This window comes from Cervus elaphus, chromosome 23 (assembly GCF_910594005.1).
Source record: "Cervus elaphus chromosome 23, mCerEla1.1, whole genome shotgun sequence".
NCBI classification, from domain to species: Eukaryota; Metazoa; Chordata; class Mammalia; order Artiodactyla; family Cervidae; genus Cervus; species Cervus elaphus.
Window position 1 is genome coordinate 27,628,581 of NC_057837.1, and position 20,636 is coordinate 27,649,216.

A 20,636-nucleotide genomic window follows, 5' to 3' on the forward strand; every position below is an offset into this window, starting at 1 on the left:
TTGGAGTTTGTGTGAGGAAATACAATGATGACATGAGGCAGTTTGGAATGTGCATAATTGCTTAATCACTAGAGTATTTTTAAGACTTTTATCCTAGTCTTTAAAAAAGTTACCTTGTATTCATTGCAAAGTGTCTAGATCTAACTAATTGCTCCACCTCCATGGCTTTCCTCAAAAAAAAAAAAAAAGTAGCCCTATACTGCCCTGGAAACCCACTTCCAAAGTAGGCTGGACTAACCAGCTGGGGACCCAAGTCTAGGGGGAAGCAGAAGACCCAGGGGAGGGGACTGGGAGATGGCCAGGAGTGGGTGCTTTTTCTTCATCTTTGAGAAGAAAGATGATCCTCTGATCCCACAGAGGTGCCCACTTAACGTTGTTCTTGAGTTTTCTGCATTCTTAGTGTGGAATCCTTGAAGACAGTTGGGAGCAAGGCTGGAAGTAACCTAGTGCTTAGTCTGTGGCAGGAAGGCAGAGCCCTTGGAACAAGAGAGGGCCCTGCTATGGGCTGAGTTGTTTCCCAGGAAATGATATACAGAAACCTAACCCCTGAGACCTGTGAATATTGACCTTATTTAGAAATAGGGTCTTTACAGATGTAATTAAGTTATTGAGGTAGTAGCCACCCTTAATGACTGGTGTCCTTATAATAGACACAGGGAGGAGTGTGTAGAGACATGGGGACTAAAGGCCACATGATGGTGCAAGGAGTGACTGGAGTGATGCTGCCACAAGCCAGGGGACAGCTGAGCCCCCAGAAATTAGAAGAGGTAAGGGAGGACCTCCCCTGGAGCCTTTGGAGGGAGTGTGGCCCTGCCAACACCTTGATTTCAGACTTCCAGCCTCCCCAACTGTGAGAGAATAAATGTTCATTGTTTTTAAGTCTCCCAGTTTCTGGCACGTTGTTAACGGAAGCTCTAGCAAACTATGAAGAAAAAGGAGATAATACTAAAACTGAACCTTATCTGCTGGCTACTTTTGGTTACAGCTGGCCTCACTGTAACCCTGGCTTTTGATTAATGCCATTAAGAAACCACCATTGAACCTTAAGACTTTTCAGAGACGTGAGAAGCACCTGGGCTCAGAGAATGTTTTTTACCCAAACAGTTGCATTTACAGGTCCCTTTCAGCCACATAACTACTGAGACAGGCTGATCAAATAGTGAGACATGCTCCCGAGTCCCAGCTTCCTGACACCAAAGTCTGTGAGCCCCACTGTCATTTGGGAGGGACAAGTTGGCACCACTCAGCATGAGATTCAAGAAGACAATACAGTGTGGACTCAGTGTTTTTATTCATAAGCTGTAAGCAGATACATGATCTTTTCTCTCTACTGTGATTTCTCATCTTTCTGTGGACCAGGAGTCTCAGTGTGGGAGCAATGGGGAAGCAACAGGGAACCTCTAGTGACACCAGGAGACCCCACAGGCCTTTGCTCGCCTCAGAAAATCATCTGCCAAGAAGCGCAAGCCTGGACATTTCCTTCCGTGAGAACAGAAGGCCCTAGGCGACTGAGGCCCTGTGAAGGGGCCTGTTTGTGTGCGGGAGAGGTGCCCGAATACCGGGGGTGGGCGGGTGTCTCAGTCTCCATCTTCTGTGTCCCTCAAACTGAGGTCAGATGTGGTGGCGGTTGTAGAGATAGGATGGGTATAGGCCGTCGTAATGCCATTGGCGCCACTGCTCAATGGCCTCCCGGCTTCTCTCTTCCTGTTCTGGGGACAAGAGATGAAGTCCTCATGTGAGGATGGAGGGCTCGGATCTGGGCACAGCCATCAAGTCCCCCCAAAGTATCGACTCTACCCCCGTGACATGAACCATTGTGCCTGTGTACATGGGTGACAGATAGAATGTCTCAGCTGGAAGGGCCTAAAAGGATGCTGAATCTAAAGCCTCCCTTTTACAGATCTGGCCTAGTGCTAGTTGCCAGGAGAGCAGAAACCAGGATCCTACATTCCGTTCATTGCATGTTCCTGCTCAGCCAGCAAATTCGGGATAGCCGCATGCAAAAACTGATCCAGAGACTCAGCAACTAAGACAGAATACAAAATCACAGTGGCAGAAAAATAGATTGCAAAAGCATACTGTTGAAAAACTCATGAAAGGAAATCACTGTCAATTTCAAGTGATGGGATTGTGAGGGAGGTTTTCTTTCTGTTTCTTAGCTTTAAAAGTAAAGTTACATTGTTACAACTAATTGGGAAAAGGGCTGGACCAAGCAAATGCAGGGAAATCTTGATAACTGCTGATTCTGGGTGATGGTTATATGAGGGTTTGTTATAATACATATTTTTCCATATCTTTGAAATGTTTCATCGTAAAAAGCTAGAAAGAACAGAAGGGAGTTTTTAATGAGTAAGAAATCTCAATTTTCTGTCCTTGATGAGATGTGTTTCTGAATAGGGCTTCCGTTGTGGCTCAACTGGTAAGAACCCAAATAACACATTTGTGAAGCTATGGAACTAGGCTCCTGATGCCAGTTCAGGACGGCCTGTTAGGCACTGTTGTTGTTCAGTTGGTAAGTTGTGTCCGACTCTTTGCGACTGCATGGACTTCCCTGTCCTTGTTAGCCACTGTTAGGTACCACTGAACCATGAGCAGACATCCCAAGGCCATCAGTGTTTAAAAAGCATCCTCAAAAAGTTAAACAGAATTACCATGTGGGAATAGATGAAACAGATGAAATGTGGGAAGATAGACTGTAATGTCTAAATATGTCTGTGTGTATTCAGCCATGAAAAGGAATGTGGTTTTAATATCTGCTATAACATGAATGAACCTTGGAACGTGCTAGGTGAAACACACCAGACACAAAAAGAAAGATACTGTGTGATTTGTCTTCTGTGAAGTATGTAGTATAGGCAAATTTGTATGGACAGAGAATATATTAGAGGATTCCAGAGGCTGTGGGGATAGGGGAATTAATGCATGATGGGTGCAAAGTTTGAGGTGATGAAAGTGTTTTGGAAATAAATAATGGTGGTGGTTGTGAATGTACTAAACGCCACTGAATTTTACACTTAAAAATAAGTGAAGGTGACAAATTTAATATTCTGTATATTTTACCACAATTTTTTTTTTTTTTTTTTAGTATTTGGGGAGAATGTTGGGAGGATAGAAAGTTAATAGAAGATAATAGCAAGCTCTATGATGAATTTGATCATCCTTCGTTTACAAAAACATGGGCTTTGCTGTCAAACACGCCTGCATTTAAATTCCTTACTACCTGTGTCACCTTGGACATTCACATATTCTTTCAAAGACTGGGTTTTTGAAACTGTAAACTGGAAATTGTAAGACCGGAGAACTGGCTATAGGATTATGTAGTTCAGTACAGAGTCTGGCAGGACAAGTGCTCAACCGATGACAACAACTGCTGTTACCTCATCCCCTGAAGGCCTGTGTCCTGCAGCCTTTTCATCTGTGGGCAGCACCCGAGGCCTAAGCTTCAGTCTCCTCTAGCTTTGCTGGAGGACCTAGCATCCCTCAGATGCCTCACCCCTCATCCTGATTCATTGTGGAAGGAAAACTGAACATTTTCCATCCAGGGGCCAGGGATTTCGACCTGAAACATTTAAAAATGCACAAAATAAAATGCTGTTATTGATACTATGAGTTTAAAAAAAAAACACTGAAAGAATTTTAGAGGCCACATTCTCATTTTTTAAATGCCTTGCCCCAAGCTGTCTACCAAGTTAAACAAATCTGTAACAGAAATATTTGTCTCCGAGTTACAACAGTCTTAGCTTTTTCTGGGACAATCGATTTGCCAGGATCCTGCCCAACACCTGTCTGCAGAGCTCAGGCAGGTGTCACCTGCAAGACAGTGGGTGTGGCCTGCAGCCCTCTGGGACCTGGTGATGGTGTCCTTTCCACTAAGAGATGCCCTCAGGGCACCTCACCTCTCAAATGCACCAGAGCGAGCAAGTGAGGAGGTTGGTGACTTCAGAAATGAAATCACACTTTCTCTAACAAAGGTCACCTTAACTGGGGTCTTAATGCCTACGCTCACCTGCATCCAAGAACTTACTCAGAAGCATTTCAATCTTGAAGTTTCAAGGAAGACCAAAAAAGTAATAAACACACACGTTGGCCTGCCTGGTCTGAACCCTGTACATGTTCTGTGGATTTTTGGCCATGAGTGACACGTGAGAGTCAATGAATACGAAGTCGAATCCCCTCAATGTGGAAGGCTGTGGTTCGAAGGTAGAGTGTCCATCCACCCATGCCCACACCCAGAAGCCCTGCTGAAACCAGCATTCCCAAGGGGAGGCTGGAGCCATCTCCCAGGAGCAGAGGGTGGGGATGAGGTGTGCAGACTGCCTGGTGAGAGACACACAGGCAAAGGCCAAGGCTTTCCAAACAAGACACTCACAGCGACTGGATGGGTTTGCAAACCACACAGGAACTTGCAGGGGCCCAATGCTATGAGTGAGGGGAGCCATCCCGGGGGCTGTAGATGTTCAAGTTGGAGTGGAGAGGGTACAGAACTGAGTTCATTTGTCGGGTTTGCTTCCACCAGTCACAAAACGCTGATAATAGTGACTAGGGAAGTGAAGTCCTAGGTTTTCCAGGATGGGCAGTTCTAGAGCCATGACGTTGATGTAAGTCCAAGCCACTTGAAAGTGAGTTTGAAATCCCCCCAACCCAACCCTGGGAATGATGGCACAAGTGTAGGTACTGAGACAGAGCACTCCCAAGTAGGAGGAGAAAACACCATCAACCAAAAACTCCCCAGCCCCACAGTCCCCAACCAGTGGGTACGCTCCGTGTTCTGGCCTCTTCCATGCCTTCTCAGGTTCTGTAGCTACTTTTGTGACTTTCTCCCCTTTTTATTTATTTATTTTTTTTTTTTTTTGAGACTCCCATAGATATGAATTGAAAGTAGAGCTGCTCTTATCTCCTCCTCTAATTAAAACTTGGGACATAAATAAATAAAATTTAAGGAAAAGTATAGGCAGATCACATGGTTTTCCCACAAGCTTCCAATTCCCAAAAGTCACCGGCTGATGAGCTCTTACCGTCGTTTTGCTCCTCCACGAAGTTCTCAAACTCGTTCCTTTGCTCTTCATGATACTCTCTCTGCAGCTCGTCTGCCCGCAGCTTCTGCCTGTTCTCCACTGGGGGAGGGGAAGGCAAGAGTTGCCCCCAAGAATAGGGGCAGCCACATGCATTGAGGGGGGGCACCAGTCATTCTGCATAAGAAACTCAGGTGCCGATGAGGCTGTTTGTGAGGGGTAAGTGCGGGGCCTCACTGCAGTGGTTCACCCCTCACATGGACTTTAAAACCTGAGGGACCCGGGAGAGCATCCCAGCCAACCACCTCATTTTGTGACTTTAGAGGACCGAGACCCCAAAAGGTAAAGCCATTTAGCTCTAGTCATAAAATGAGTGGTGTAGCCAAGCTTGCTGGCCCTCCCAGAAACAAGGAATTCTCTCAGACGATAGAAATGAATTCCATGAGGGAATAATCCAACTTCACACTAACACTTGCATATCCATTCTGCAACTTTGAGCACCTGTCATGGCCAGAATATATGCTAAGCACTGGGATTAAAAAAGCAAGTAAGAAAGATCCTGTCCCTCTGCCTAAGAAGTCTGTAGTCTGCTTAAGGAAAAAGATAGGAAAATAAATTGCACCCAACATTGTGGCTGCTATGATGGAAATCACCACAGGGCCTGAAGGTGGATGGTGTTGTCATCTTTACATTGACCTCTTCGGTGTGAGAACTGTGATTGTCTGGAGGAAATTCTTTCAACAGCACCTCAGTCTCCCGACTGTGACATGAGGAAATCACACCATACTTGTATGAGGCACTCTGAGGGACTAGCTCTCCTGCCCCATTCGTGGCCTTCCTGCCTATGGAGCTTTCCAGTGAAAGCCTCATCAAAAGAAGTATCTTGAAACTAAGAGAGCCACAAATTAGATCTCTGACTCAGCAGTGAATAAGACAAGATGCTGGAGGCTGTTTTTATACCAAGCACCGTGTACCTAGGATACATCCCTCCTCAGGAACGTGCCTTTCCTCCGATTAGTTCCTTTCACCGTAAAGTAACCTGCATCTTTACCCAGAAACTTAGAGATAGGAGATGGCTGTTTTTTGCTTCCAAGTTTGTTTATCAGTGTCGCCTTCCTTTACTGAACCTGAGACATAAGTGGGCATTGTTCTCCTGCCCAGTGCCAGAGCTGACGGGGTGACAGCAGATGAACTCAGGTGCATCCGAGGTGTTCATCAGGTTGTCCTGGACACCCATGCCTAAAACCCTGAGCTTCCAACCCGGGTGACAGACCTCTGGCTTAATCATGCACCTCGTTCTGAATCCTCTTAAAGGATGGAAACTATTCGCCTCCTAAATTCACGCCCATTCCCCACTGGGAGCCTGCCAGAAGGTTGCTTCTCTCATTTCCATCAAGAACTGCCCAAGCTCCATCACAGTCTTTTCAGGGTTTCTTGACATTTGCTAACCTTTAAATCCCAAATTGTGTGAGGCCTGGAGATACTCCCAGTGTGGGTTGTACTTCTCCAATTAAAAAATAAATAAATAAATAAAAGCTAATTTTATCTCCAAGCATTTTCATCTCACTTCTTGCCTATCGTTTGAAAACAGTTCTGTTATTTTCACTGAGTGAGTTACCTTGCTGAGTGTGCTGAGGGGCACAAAGAGTTTATTCAGACACACAGAAGTGATGAATCAAGCCTTGGACTCAACGACTGTCAGAGCTGAGTCCTTGGAAGAATCTAGTTCAAGGACAGAAAACTCAAATGCTTTCAAGGGTCGTTGGAAATGAGGGTCGTTGCCAGGCAGGGGACACCAAGGCCAACTTTAGGCTGAGGAAACATCCTTCCAAGCTCAAAAGTCTCCCAACTGCATTGGAAGTGAAGACTTAAAAACACTGCTGGCTGAACACCGCTCTTTAAATAAGGGGCTTATAAATAAGGAAACTTGGGCCCAGGGAGAGGAAGTGGTCAAGGCCACTTAGCAGCAAAGCTGTCACCAAACCCACATTTCCAGTTCCCTGTCCCACGTGCCTCTTCCTGCCTGCAGTGCTGCTTTCTTGCCTATAAAGGTATACCGCAGATTATCCACTGAGCTGAGCTGCTGTGTCCGCACTCCCCAGAACATAGATTTCCCCCATAACTTTTTTTTGTTTTTTGGCTGCTCCACGTGCATGTGGGATCTTAGTTCCCCAACTGCGGATTGACCCGTGTCCTCTCAGTAAAAGTGCAAAGTCTTAACCACTGAACCACCAGGGAAGTTCTCCCTCTTAACATTTGTGACTTTCAGAAATTGAGATGCAGTTCATCAGCTTCAGTGCATTCATGTGGCCCTGTCCCTCTTTGTTCCTTACCCTGATAGCATAGCCAATCAAGACTGACCTACAGTCAAAGAAACATGGTGTAACTTCTGATTCAGAGCTACAGTTACTTTGACACCCGAGGACCTGAGTTGAGTCCTCGGTCCCTGGCCATCCCCACAGCCCAGCTGACTGGGAGAGAAGAGGAGCAGGAAGGAGCAAAAGCAGAAGGCAGGCCACAGCATCTTACCATTGACCTCGTCTTGGGGTCTAGGGGACCGCTTGCTGCGCTTCTTGAGGAAATTCAAGGCATCTGATTCCTGCATGAAAATCTCTTCCACGTCTGAAACCCGAGGAGAGAGGCCGGTCACACGGGCTCACCAAGGCTACCTCAGGAGCCAACCCACCCACCCCGCACCCTCGGGCGGCCCTGGTACTCACCTTCCTGTGCCTCTTGTCCTGCCACCTGCCTCATGCCCGCTGACACGGCGGCCCCCTCCCGCAGCGCTGTGGGACGAGAGCACAGCGTGAGGGCTGCAGCACCCCAAGGGAAGTCCTCACCCCCAGACAGGCCAGGGCGGTCCTTCCCAGGCCCTGTGACTTGCCCTGGAGCCCTGAATACAAGTACCAGCCGCCGTCAGTCTCCCCAGGAAACTGTCAGACAAGCTTTTTCCCTGAGCTGCATTATGTTACACATGCGCACACAAGTACAGCCTTCTTAACAACAGGCACCCTCTTCACCTGGGCCACCCAAGTCGCCTCACCTGACACCAGGTCCATCCGGTAACCTCCCCATACTCACTGGACAGGAGTGCAATGGCTGCAAGACAGATCAGAAACAGCTGTCTCCAGGCCATCTTTGGAAAGGCTGAGGCTCTGTCTGGGGACCAAAGAGAGGATTCTGCAGACCCTGAGGTTGCCGGGTCCTCACTTCTGTGTCAGGCAGGCCAGGAGGGAGGGAGAGAGAGAGGCAGGAGGCAGGGATGCCACTGAGGGGGTGTGGGAAGGGTCCCAGCCGTGGCTTCCATTGGCTGCTCCTACCAGAGCACTGGAGATGTTTTTGGCACCTTGCAAACCTCACAGAAGCAGAGTTTGTCATTGGGGCCCGAGCCGGGACAGTTCTGAAGTGGCCTTTCCAAGGTCTGCACCCTAGCAGTTGCTGCTGGAACGCCCAGCCTCCGAGTCAGGATTCCAAAGACCAAGGGCAAGTTTCAAAGGCCCCTGGCATCTGCTTCAGAGGAGGTGGGGACTCTAGTCCTGGAGGCTGAAGTATCCAGGAGGGAGGGAGGGAGGCTCAGTGGGGGAATTTGATTCAGCTGTCAGGCTAGGAGGGACTGTAAAGGCTGGAAGACCCCCCTCAGGGTGATGCTCACATGGACATGTGGGCTGTCCTGATGGCCCCCAGCTTAACATGTCCCCAGCTGATGCTGACTTTGAAGAGAAGCACAGACCCCTTTCAAGACTTCAAGGAAAAGAAGCAGTCAGCCTTCCTCAGAGGAGTGGGGGAGCACAGTGTGGGTGGACTTCTCAAAGGCACACCCTGTGTAGGGGAGAAAGTACATTCCCAGAGTTGGGAATGCTGATGGAATCCAAGCCCTCTGAGGCCGTCAGCCTCCAGTCCCTGAGGAGCACTCTTCTTAACACTGTCATTTATTCTGAACTGTCCAAAGAGTCACCTTTGGGTATTGGTTAGAATTGTCCTAATGGTGACCATCACTAGACCCACCCACACAAAGCTCCCATTTCATTAGACATATGTAGTAACATCCCACTTGGACCATTGGCAGGAAAAGAACGTTAATAGCAACAACAACAACAAAAAAAAATAGCCAAGGCAGAGCAAACAAAACAAATGAATTGTTTTCTTGGTGTCTGGGAGCACACAGAGGGCTCCCCTTTGACACTGGCTGGCCTGCTTAACCAGGCACAGGTGGGCTCTGCACGGTCACTCCAAGAGGGGCAATGCCCATGAAAACATATCTGCAAGGATTTATCTGTCAGGTTAAATGGTTGTCACTTCAAGGAGGGAAGGGCCACAAGACAGCGATGTTGATGGGCCTCGTAGGTGAGAAAATGGGTGTGTGAAATACGATTGACATCCTTGATACCCTCGTTCTTCTTGCTGCTTTTTTAGCTCCATTCATGTCAAGCACGAACGTTTACCAAACACCTACTCTAAGCCAGGCACCTGTGCTAGCCACACACTCACCAGCTTTTAGTAAATCTGCCCTACGTGTCCTAAGTACCTTCCACCCAAGTTCAGATGCTGTGCGTTCACTGGCCATGCAAAAGGGCCTAGGGAGAAATCTCAAGCCCTAGGAAGTCCTCTCTAGACCATCCTGGGAGAAAAGGGCAGGAGGTCTAGAATTCACAGAATGGAGAATGGAGGCTTGGAGTGGGATGTAAGCTCAGTTCTGGAAGAAGATTACATTTCCTACATACCTAGGCTGGTGGCCTGAGACTTGTCGGCTATGCTACTGTGCTCTACGGAATGGTCTAGTCACAGCTGGCCTCCAAGTGTTACCTCTCAGTTGCTCCAGAGCGTTCTCTCGCTCTAGAACCGCTGGCATCTATGCTTGCCATGCTCTTTCATTTTCTGCCTTCAGCTCCCCTGCCTCCAGGGCTGCTCACCGCGCCTGGCTGTGCTGCGGAGGTGACCTCGTGACATCATACCTCAGGAGTATAACAGGCAACCTACCTCAAGGCAAAAGCATGGTTCTTAGTGCAACTATAATTTTATGAATATGCGAAAACCCATTGAGTTGTACACTTTACATGGATGAATTGCATGGTATGTGAGTAATATCTCAAGAAAACTGTTAGAAAAAACTTATGTATAAGAACTTCCCTGGTGGTCCAGTGGTTGAGAATCTGCCTTTCAGTGTAGGGGATGCCGGTTCAGTACCTGATGGGGGAACCAAGATCTCACATGCAGTGGGGCAACTAAGCCTACATGCTGCAACTACTGAACCCATACACCGCAACTAAAGAAACCCCTGCACGCCTCAGTGAAGACCTGGCACAGAAAAAGACATGTACATATGTACATATGTTACCCAATATGAAAACAGCTTCAGGACCTCATGTTTAAGGATCATGGGGTGGGGCTGGGTAGAGAGAGTCAGGAAGACTAGAAAGGCAATGATGACTAAGATGAGGCTTGAAAGACTTGCAGAGCCCACTTAGATGGAAGGTACTGACAAAGGGCCCAGAGAAGTAAAGCCCTTTTGAGAAACTTCAGTCAGCGAGTACCAGCAGAGCAGGAGAGCACATGAACAGCTAGGGACAGCCAGGGCCTAGGTCATGGTGGAAGAGGTCTGGCCTCCATCCTTGGGGGACTAGCAAGACATCTGTAAGCACATGTCTCAGGGTCAGTCCCCCAGTTCATTCCCAGCATGGCCCTGGGCAGGTGATTTTACCTCTCTCTGCCTGATTCCCTGCTCTGGCACATAGATTGATGTGAGAGTTGGCAATAACGCATCCACAGTTCTTAGGACAGTGCCTGGCACACACAGATTATATATGTGTTTGTTCTCATGACTCAATAGTGGACCATTGAATGGTTTTGAGCAGGGAAGGGACACAAGGATTTTGTTTAAGGAGGATCACACCCATGATATGGAGGGTGAGAGGGATTAAAGTGGAGATACTTAGAGGAGGCTGTTGCAGTAGTCCAGGTGAGAGATGATGTCAGCAAGTGGCAGAAGGCTCAGCAATGGAGAGGACAGATATTTTAAGAGATCAGAGGAATAGAATCAGTAAGACTGGACAACTGATTAGCTCAGGAAGTGACAGATTGGGAGGTGTGCTTTTCAGGTGGCTTGTGAGTTTTTAGTTTGGCTAACTGGGTAAAAGGATGCTAAGATCATTTGGTAAGATGGAGAAAACAGAAAAAGTTTGAAGAATGTGTCATTGGACAAATCAAGTCCAGTGATTTGTGGATCCAAACCAGGTCTTCTGATGCTGAATCCAGTGTTCTTCCCATTTCCCCCAAAATCCTAATTTTGTGAATATACTAAACTAAAATCATAATTTTATGAGTAAAGGTTTGGTATATTCTAAGTCAATTTTAGAATACTTTCATCACCCTCTAAAAGAAATTCTATACCCATTAGCAGTCAATCCCCATTTATTTTCTCCATCCCCTCTAGGTCAACCACTAATCTACTTTCTGACTCTGGATTTGCCTATTCTGGATATTTCATCTAAAAGGAATCATACCCTACATGGCCTTTTCTGACTGACTTCTTTCACTTTAAATACTGTGTTCAAGGCTCATTTAGGTTGTAACATGCATTAGTACTTCATTCCTTCTTACTGCTGAATCCTTAATCCTGTTGTATAGATATACCACATTTTATTTATCCACTCATCAGTTGATGGACATGTGAGTTATTTCTCCCTTTTGGCTGTTATAAGTAATGCTGCTGTGAACATTCTTGTGCACGTTTTTGTGTGGGGATGTTTTCATTTCTGTTGGGTGGATACCTCGGTGTAGAATTTGGGGATCATAGAGTAGCTCCATGTTTAACTTCTGAGAAACTCACTTTTAGCTAAAATGTTCATTTACTAGTCTTATCTCGTTCAGTGCTATAAGGTCTTCTGGAGAAGTTTCTACCTTGTTCATACCTGAGATAGTCTCTGGCTCCAAATTGATGCTTCATAAATGTCTCAGTAAACATTAATCAGTAAAGTGCTCTGGGGTGAAGGCCTTAAAAGGAAACATTTCTGAGCTCATTTCAATGGGCTATTCATAAGAAGGTACCAGTTTTAACTTTGACAAGGGCACTGACTCCACATGTCACTTGATCCACCAGGGAATGAGGGCATCATTCATATAAGTGGAAATGATCCTCAAGGTGTGGGTCCGTGAGGATAAGGTCACTAGATGCCATGGTCCAACTGTTAAGTGTTACCCTGAACTGAATATAAAAGTCTATACCGAATACTAAGAATATATTATGTTCTTTCATTGCACGTCATTGTCAATGGACTGATTATGCCCCTGAGCACCTCCCCTCCATGTGGCAAAGGTGGGTTAAGGACTGTACCATAAAGGGGATTCATGACCCTTGGGACCAAGAGATCTCAGAGCTCGGCCCCTTTAGGAGCCCCACAGAGTGTTTAAATGGACACCTTTCCTGCTACCCACTCAGTGAGAAGGAAACACCATAGATGTGAAAGTGAAGGCTTCTTGTTGGGTATGAGACTGACCATTTGGGGGAAAAAAAAAGATGTTTCAGCTCATTTGGAGTCCCTCTGGATCTGACTATGTTGACATATGTGGGTTTGGAAAATGAGGACTTTCTGAGTCAGAACATTTCTATAACATTTCAGGCTTCTTATTTTCCTGTGAAAGACATTCAGTTCTCTAAGCCCCTGGCTGGAGTGTCACAGAGTTTCCTTATAGTGCTTTCCCTCATGTGCCATAGAAATATTATCAGTCACTCTGAAAACGGTATCTAGAAGTCTGTTGGTGAAATTAAGTCTTCAGGATATGTCTCTATTCAGAGCAGTCAGCATCACTAGGCTCATGGCATATTCCCAGTGTGAGGAACAACTTCCCTGAGGCTGTAGAGGAAGTTATAAATCCATCTCTGTGTCTTACCTTCCCCACACACAATACAAGGAAGCTGAGAAACATTTATCTTCCACCGTCACCACCAGCATACATGATACATGAGCTGAGAAAAGCTTTGAAAGGGCATGAGGTATTCTACAGCTACATGAAGTACTGCCATGAATATCTGAGTTGATATTCAGCAGCAAACACTGTTATGGCTAAACCAAGTTACTAAAATATCCAAATACTTCCTTATCAGTTCTTCAGTAGCCACTTTCCTCAGCCATCTACCACCCTCTGTTGCCTCAGGTACCCCAGGCTTTCTCCCAGGACCCCCACTTTCTATAATCCATTATTCAAAAGGCTAATGCTTGGCCCCAGAGGGAATCCTCCTATGTTCCCACTGCTGGCCTTGATTCTGATTGGTCAGTGTCTCTCCTGTGCCAGCTAAACATATTTAATATCCCTCCAAATTCAGGGATTTCTTGTTACTCAGGAATCCTCCAAAATTACCTTATACTTTTTTCCACCTTTCTTCCTGCCACCTCTCTTGTGTTTCACATACCAGAGTACTATCTATCCTTGTTGTTCAGTTGCTAAGTCATGTTCAGCTCTTTGCAACCCCATGGACTGTAGCACACCATGATTCCCTGTCCTTTACTATCTCCCGGAGTTTGCTCAGATTCACGTCCATTGAATCGGTGATGCTTTCTAGCCATCTCATCCTCTGCTGCCCTCTTCTCCTTTTGTCTTCAGTCTTTCCCAACATCAGGGTCTTTTCCAGTGAGTCAACTCTTCATATCAGGTGGCCAAAGTATGGGAGCTTCAACTTAAGCATCAGTCCTTCCAATGAATTTTCAGGACTGATTTCCTTTAGGATTGACTGGTTTGATCTCCTTGCAGTCCAGGAGACTCTCGAGTCTTCCCCAGAACCACAATCCAAAGACATCAGTTCTTTGGCACTCAGCCTTCTTTATGATCCAACTCTCATATCCATATATGACTCCTGGAAAAACCATAGCTTTGACTATATGGACCTTAGTCAATAAAGTGATGTCTTTGCTTTTCAATATGCTGTCTAGGTTTGTCATAGCTTTCTTTCCAAGGAGCAAACATCTTTTAATTTCATGGCCGTAGTCACCGTCTGCAATGATTTTGGAGCCCAAGAAAATAAAATCTGTCACTGCATCCCCACCAAAAATCTCATACTTATTACAAAGACTCATGTGCATGGAGATTTAAAGTATCTCTGTTTCAGTTCAGTTCAGTTCAGTCGCTCAGTCGTGTCTGACTCTTTGCGACCCCATGAATCGCAGCACACCAGGCCTCCCTGTCCATCACCAACTCCCGGAGTTTACTCAAACTCATGTCCATCAAGTTGGTGATGCCATCCAGCTATCTCATCCTCTGTCATCCCCTTCTCCTCCTGCCCTCAATCCCTCCCAGCATCAGGGTCTTTTCCAATGAGTCATCTTTTCGCATGAGGTGGCCAAAGTATTAGGAGTTTCAGCTTCAGCATCAGTCCTTCCAATGAACACCCAGGACTGATCTCCTTTAGGATGGACTGGTTGGATCTCCTTGCAGTCCAAGGGACTCTCAAGAGTCTTCTCCAACAACACAGTTCAAAAGCATCAATTTTTCGGTGCTCAGCTTTCTTCACAGTCCAACTCTCATATCCATACATGACCACTGGAAAAACCATAGCCTTGACTAGACGGACTTTTGTTGGCAAAGTAATGTCTCTGCTTTTTAATATGCTATCCAGGTTGGTCATAACTTTCCTTCCAAGGAGTAAGCGTCTTTTAATTTCATGGCTGCAATCACCATCAACAGTGATTTTGGAGCCCCCCAAAATAAAGTCTGACACTGTTTCCACTGCTTCCCCATCTATTTCCCATGAAGTGATAGGACCAGATGCCATGATCTTAGTTTTCTGAATGTTGAGCTTTAAGCCAACTTTTTCACTCTCCTCTTTCACTTTCATCAAGAGGCTTTTTAGTTCCTCTTCACTTTCTGCCATAAGTGTGGTGTCATCTGCATATCTGAGGTTATTGATATTTCTGCCAGCAATCTTGATTCCAGCTTGTGCTTCTTCCAGCCCAGCATTTCTCATGATGTACTCTGCATATAAGTTAAATAAGCAGGGTGACAATATACAGCCTTGACGTACTCCTTTTCCTATTTGGAACCAGTCTGTTGTTCCATGTCCAGTTCTAACAGTTGCTTCCTGACCTGCATATAGGTTTCTCAAGAGGCAGGTCAGGTGGTCCGGTATTCCCATCTCTTTCAGAATTTTCCACAGTTTATTGTGATCCACACAGTCAAAGGCTTTGGCATAGTCAATAAAGCAGAAATAGATGTTTTTCTGGAACTCTCTTGCTTTTTCGATGATCCATCGGATGTTGACAATTTGATCTCTGGTTCCTCTGCCTTTTCTAAAACCAGCTTGAACATCTGGAAGTTCACGGTTCACGTATTGCAAATCTGGAAACAGTCTAAATAAAAACAACAGGGCATACATCGTGGTGTACGTATGAGAGAAGAGTATATACCTATTGGAAATGTTATGAAAGATGGGAGAACATGGTGATAGCAGAGTTGTTGACAAGAAGCCACACATTGTAGGAAGCCAGATGCTCTACCGGTAAGTTGTTTCACCATAACAGATTCTCCTAGTTTGCTACTCTTCATCACTAACTTGAAATAAGTTAGTGATATAAAGGAAGGGTGAGTCAGCCCCCTTTTTCTAGAAGAAGATCAGTCACCTTGAATGGGTAGATCTTCGCTGTTATGAAAATTAGTCACTCTGGCAGTTCTTGTGGGAGGGGGCAGGGGAGAGGGGGAGAGAGGAGGTGCTGGAGGGAGGAGTATTTCAGGTCAGTGAGGGGGGGTCTTGGGCAGATCCCGACCCAGCATCCCTTGGGCTTCTTGTCCATGGAACCAGCAACATCTGATCGCTAAGATCTGTCATAGCTTAGACCCCAGACAGAGTCACCCAGGGCTCATCTGTCCCCTTCACAGAGTGAAGGACCTTTGCTCTACCACCCATGGCAGCAACTAGAGCAGAGCATGGAGCTTCACCTCCCGAGGGCGCTGTGTCACTGGTCACCTCAGCCTTAACCCCATGAGCCTGAACCTTTGGACCCAGACTCACTGGCTCCCACCTTCCTCTGCGGCCGCTTGCCTTTTGACCCATGAGATTGAACCACTGCCCACTTTCAGGCTTTGAGAGTGTTATCTTCCTGCCTGGGTTAGTGGCACACCACACCCCTAACCTTCACTGCTCAGAAGTTGACCCATCAGGGATTTTAAAATCCTCCCAGTCAGGGTGACTTGACGACCCTGTCCTGAAGATGACCCCAGACGGTGAGAAGCTCACCTCCAAGGGTTTTTGGCTCTACATGATGACAACAACTTAGCGATTATTACTACTTTAGGGCCTGAAGACTTACCTCCACCTCCTGACTTGCACCCAACTCCCCGGGGCCAGGTTCCAGCACAGACCCTAATCTTACCAGGTCATAGTCCCAAGACTAAACTCCAACAGGGAACCAGGACAGGTTGTACTACTGACCACATGACCTGTGATGTAGAGAGGGAGAGAAACTGAACTTCTGGACTCCCCTCTGAACTTCTGGACTCCTTCTCAGGCAAAGTAAAAAACTAACAGTGCTTCTACATCCAGCTCCACTCTTCAGCCACCCCAACCCCCAGCTGGCTGTCCTCCAAAATCTTCTCAGGCTGTGATTATTCCAGTGTGTCAAGCACTGAAGAATTGATGCTTTTGAACTGTGGTGCTGGAGAAGACTCTTGAGAGTCCCTTGGACTGCTAGGAGATCAAACCAGTCAATCCCAAAGGAAATCAGTCCTGACTATTCATTGGAAGGACTGATGCTGAAGCTGAAGCTCCAATACTTTGACTACCTGATGTGAAGAACTGACTCACTGGAAAAGACCCTGATGCTGGGAAAGATTGAAGGCAAGAGGAAAAGGGAATGACAGAAGATAAGATGGTTGGAAGGCATCACCGACTCTATAGACATGAGTTTGAGCAAGCTCCGGGAGATGGTGATGGACAGGGAAGCCTGGCATGCTGCAGTCCATGGGGTCTCAAAGAGTCAGACATGACTGAGCAACTGAACTGACTGAGCACTTTGTGGAGATTAGCAGATGCTTGCTCTTTGTGCCATGCTGTATCAGGCCTCTTTGGTAGCTAAGGAGTGCCTGGAAGGCAGGGTCTAGCATACCTTTGCCAGGGCAGAGGTATTATTGATAACCTGGGCCTGTTCTGATGCCTGGAAACTTGTCCATTTCTCTGAACAAAGGTGCTCTCTCTGGAGATGAAATACGAAGCTGCTTTCTGGTTTCAGGATTGGCTCTCTGGGGCAATGGAAAGGAAACGATGCATTGGCAAGGCCCACGGAAGAGTATATAAATGAGGTCTGTGGGATAAGAAGTGTGGGCCAAGCTGGCTGGGGTCCCTGGCCGTCCAGGAATCCTGTGAATATGACTTATATTCTGACTTCTCCACAGTATGGACAGCACAGCAAGGCAGAGAAACTAAGTCACCTCAGGAAACCTGGGCCAGGGCTGAGCCTTGTTAAAGGAAAACAGGCACACAGGGCCCATCTTGCCCAGCATGTGGGGACGACTTTGCAGGCAAGCCTGTTGGGGTGGGAGTGGGGACTCTGCTAGGCAAAGTCCTACATAGTAGGCCTGGAGGACCAAAAGGACTGGAAAATGGCAGGCACGATCCCTGACCCTCTTCCTGTTACAAGATGCCAAAATGCGTCTCATTGGAGGGAGAGAGCATAATCCTGTTCACTTCCAGGGACAGCCCAGCACTGAGGATAAAGTAGGGTGTAGGTTTCCCAAAGTCAGGGCTTTAGTGCCTCAGTCGTGTCTGACTCTTTGCGACCCCACGGACCATAGCTCACCAGATTCCTCTGTTCATGGAATTCTCCAGGCAAGAATACTGGAGTGGGTAACCATTCCAACCATTCCCTTCTCCAGAGGATCTCTCCCACCCAGGGATTGAAACTGGGTCTTCCATATTGCAGGCAGAGTCTTTATTGTCTGAGCCACCAGAGAAGCCCCAACGTTTGGACACCCTGTACTACACGATGCTCCAAGATGAAAGTCTTCCAGGATCAAATAAATTTGGAAAGTACTGTGTAGACTCTGGTGGCACTAGTGGTAAAGAACCCGCTTGCCAATGCAGGAGACATAGGGATGCAGGTCCAATCCCTGGGTCGACAAGATCCCCTGAAAAAGGGAATGACTACCTGTGCCAGTATTCTTGCCTAGAGAATCCCATGGACAGAGGAGCCTGATGGGCTATAGGTCACAGGGTCACAAAGAGTCAAGAACTGAAGCGACTTAGCATGCACACATGCATGTAGATTCTATCCTCATCTTTCACACCATATTCACAAAACACAGGAGTATATTAAAGATTCTGATGAGTCCTGCAGCTGGAAAGTCTGTTTTTGTTTAGCATTCCCCTGATTTAATTGACCATGCCATCTTTATTCATGGAGCACCCTTTAACATCCCATGTCCTATTTCGGGAGGATCTGACATGGTTATTTAATAACAAGAGAGTCTATAGGTAGAATGTCATTTGTCAAGAATCTAATTCCAAGGTAATATAATAAGTATTACATAATAATTACAAGGTACTGCACTCAAATAATATACAGTCCAAAAAAGGCGATACAAATGAATACAAATAATTTATTTACAAAATGGACTCACAAAAAAAAAAAAAAGAAATAAACAAAATGGACTCACAGACTTCTAAAACAAATTTATGGTTAACAAAGGGGAAAGGTCAGGGGGAGGGATAAATTAGGATTAAGAATAAATTAGGAATAATTTGGGATTAGTATATATACACTACTGCATATAAAATAATCAACAAGGACCTACTGTATAACATAGGTAACTCTACTCAATATTTTATGATAACCTAAATGGGAAAAGAATCTGAAAAAGAATGGATATGTGTATAACTGAACCACTTTGCTGCCCACCTAAAACTGACACAATATTGTAAATCAGCATTCGGGATCTTAGTTTCCCAACCAGGGATCAAACCCATGCCTCCTGCAGTGGAAGCACAGAGTCCTTACTCCTATACCACCAGGGAATTCCCCAGAAGCAGGTTTTGTTTTTGTTTTTTTTTTTTAATGACAATAAACTGTGAGCACCAAAGGCATTGGTACAGATCAAATTGTCTAGAAAAGAGAGCAGTCAGTGTAGGCTGAGAAGCTTCTAAGAAAGCCCTGGTGTAAAGAAAGATGTGATATTTTGAAGGATGAACACAGAGATGCCTTCAACAGAGGGCAGGGGAGGAGCTCTAAACTGGGGTTATTGGTCTTATCAAAGCAAGGAGAAAAGCAGAGAGAGAAGCAGCCCCCAGAGAGCTAGGCTGGAAGGAGGCTGATCTTCGAAGCTCTCATAATTCTGGAAATCGCTGGGGACTGAGACATGCAGAGACAGGCTGTTGTGTGGCATAAAAGAAGTGGGGATAGAACTTTCTAAGCATAGACAGCGGGAAAGTGAGAAGGGAGATCATGTGTGATTGATTGTCTATTATGTCCCAGGACCTGCAATGCCACACTCAATTCTCAGTGTCACCCAAAGCAGCGGTGTGAGAATTGTCACCAGTTGAGGGGCGAGAGAGTTGTTGGGGGCCCCTTCTTCTTGCTGGGGTCCTGGACAAGTTAAAGAATAGAACAGAGTGGGAGGTGAAGTTTAAATGTCACCTTTATGACTCAAAACCTAGAGTGTGAGGAACCAGCAGTGTATAGAGTTCCAGTTGTTCTATACCTTCTCAACGTCTGATGGTGGTAGTGTTTTTAATTTAGCCAGTCAAATGGGCTTTAATGAAATCCTACTACATTGTAGTTTTAGTTTGCATTTCCCTGATAACTAATGATATTGAGCACTTTTTCATGTTCTTAATGGCTATCCTTTGTAAAGTTTTTGTTTAAGTCTTTTGCCCATTTTTTATTGGTTTCTCTTCTTATTACAGATTTTCTATATTCTCAACATACTATTATGTCAGATATAAATTTTAATTAAATTTTAAAGGTACTTTGTCATTAAATATTTTCTCCAGATCTGTGGCTTCCCTGCTCGTTTTCCTAATTGTGTGTTTCAATGAGCAGTAGTTTTTAATTTTAATAAATTATGACTAGTGGTTTTTTCCATTGTTTCTGCTTTCTGTGTTCCAACAGCTCTTTACCTACTTCAGGGTTTCAAAGGTCTTCTCAATTTTCTTATACAAAGTTTATGTTTATATCTATGATCCATCTTGAATTTTTAAATTTTAGTTGCTTTATTTTTATTTATTTTATTGAAGTATAGTTGATTTACAGTGTTTCAGATGTATAACATAGTGATTCAGTTCTCTGTATATATGTTTTTTTTTTTCAGATTCATAACATAGTGTTTCAGATGTATAACATAGTGTTTCAGATGTATAACATAGCGATTCAGTTATATGTATATTTTTTTTTCAGATTCTTTTCCATTATAAGATATTACAAGATATTGAAATAGTTGCCTGTGCTATACAGTAGGTCCTTGTTGTTTATCTATTTTATATATAGTAGTGTGTATCTGATAACCCCAAATTCCCAATTTATCCCCTCCTCCTTTCTGGCGGGCTACAGTCCATAGGGTTGCAAAAGAGTCAGATGCGACGGAGTGACTAAACAACAACAGCCTTTCCTCTCTGGTAACCATAAGTTTGTTTTTGAAGTTTGTGAGTCT

The 20,636-nt window shown here is 45.5% G+C and overlaps 1 protein-coding gene across 1 annotated transcript; it reads right to left on the reverse strand.

Moving 5' to 3' along the window:
• Nucleotides 1-1,338: 1,338 nt before the first annotated feature.
• On the reverse strand, nucleotides 1,339-16,363 carry UCMA (upper zone of growth plate and cartilage matrix associated). Its single transcript, XM_043884862.1, has 6 exons — nucleotides 16,307-16,363; nucleotides 8,094-8,171; nucleotides 7,733-7,798; nucleotides 7,542-7,634; nucleotides 5,016-5,114; nucleotides 1,339-1,709 (listed from the first exon to the last, which is right to left on the reverse strand). Exons 2-6 carry the CDS (start codon nucleotides 8,146-8,148, stop codon nucleotides 1,612-1,614), a joined length of 411 nt encoding a protein of 136 aa, XP_043740797.1. The 5' UTR covers nucleotides 8,149-8,171; nucleotides 16,307-16,363; the 3' UTR covers nucleotides 1,339-1,611.
• Nucleotides 16,364-20,636: the final 4,273 nt, after the last annotated feature.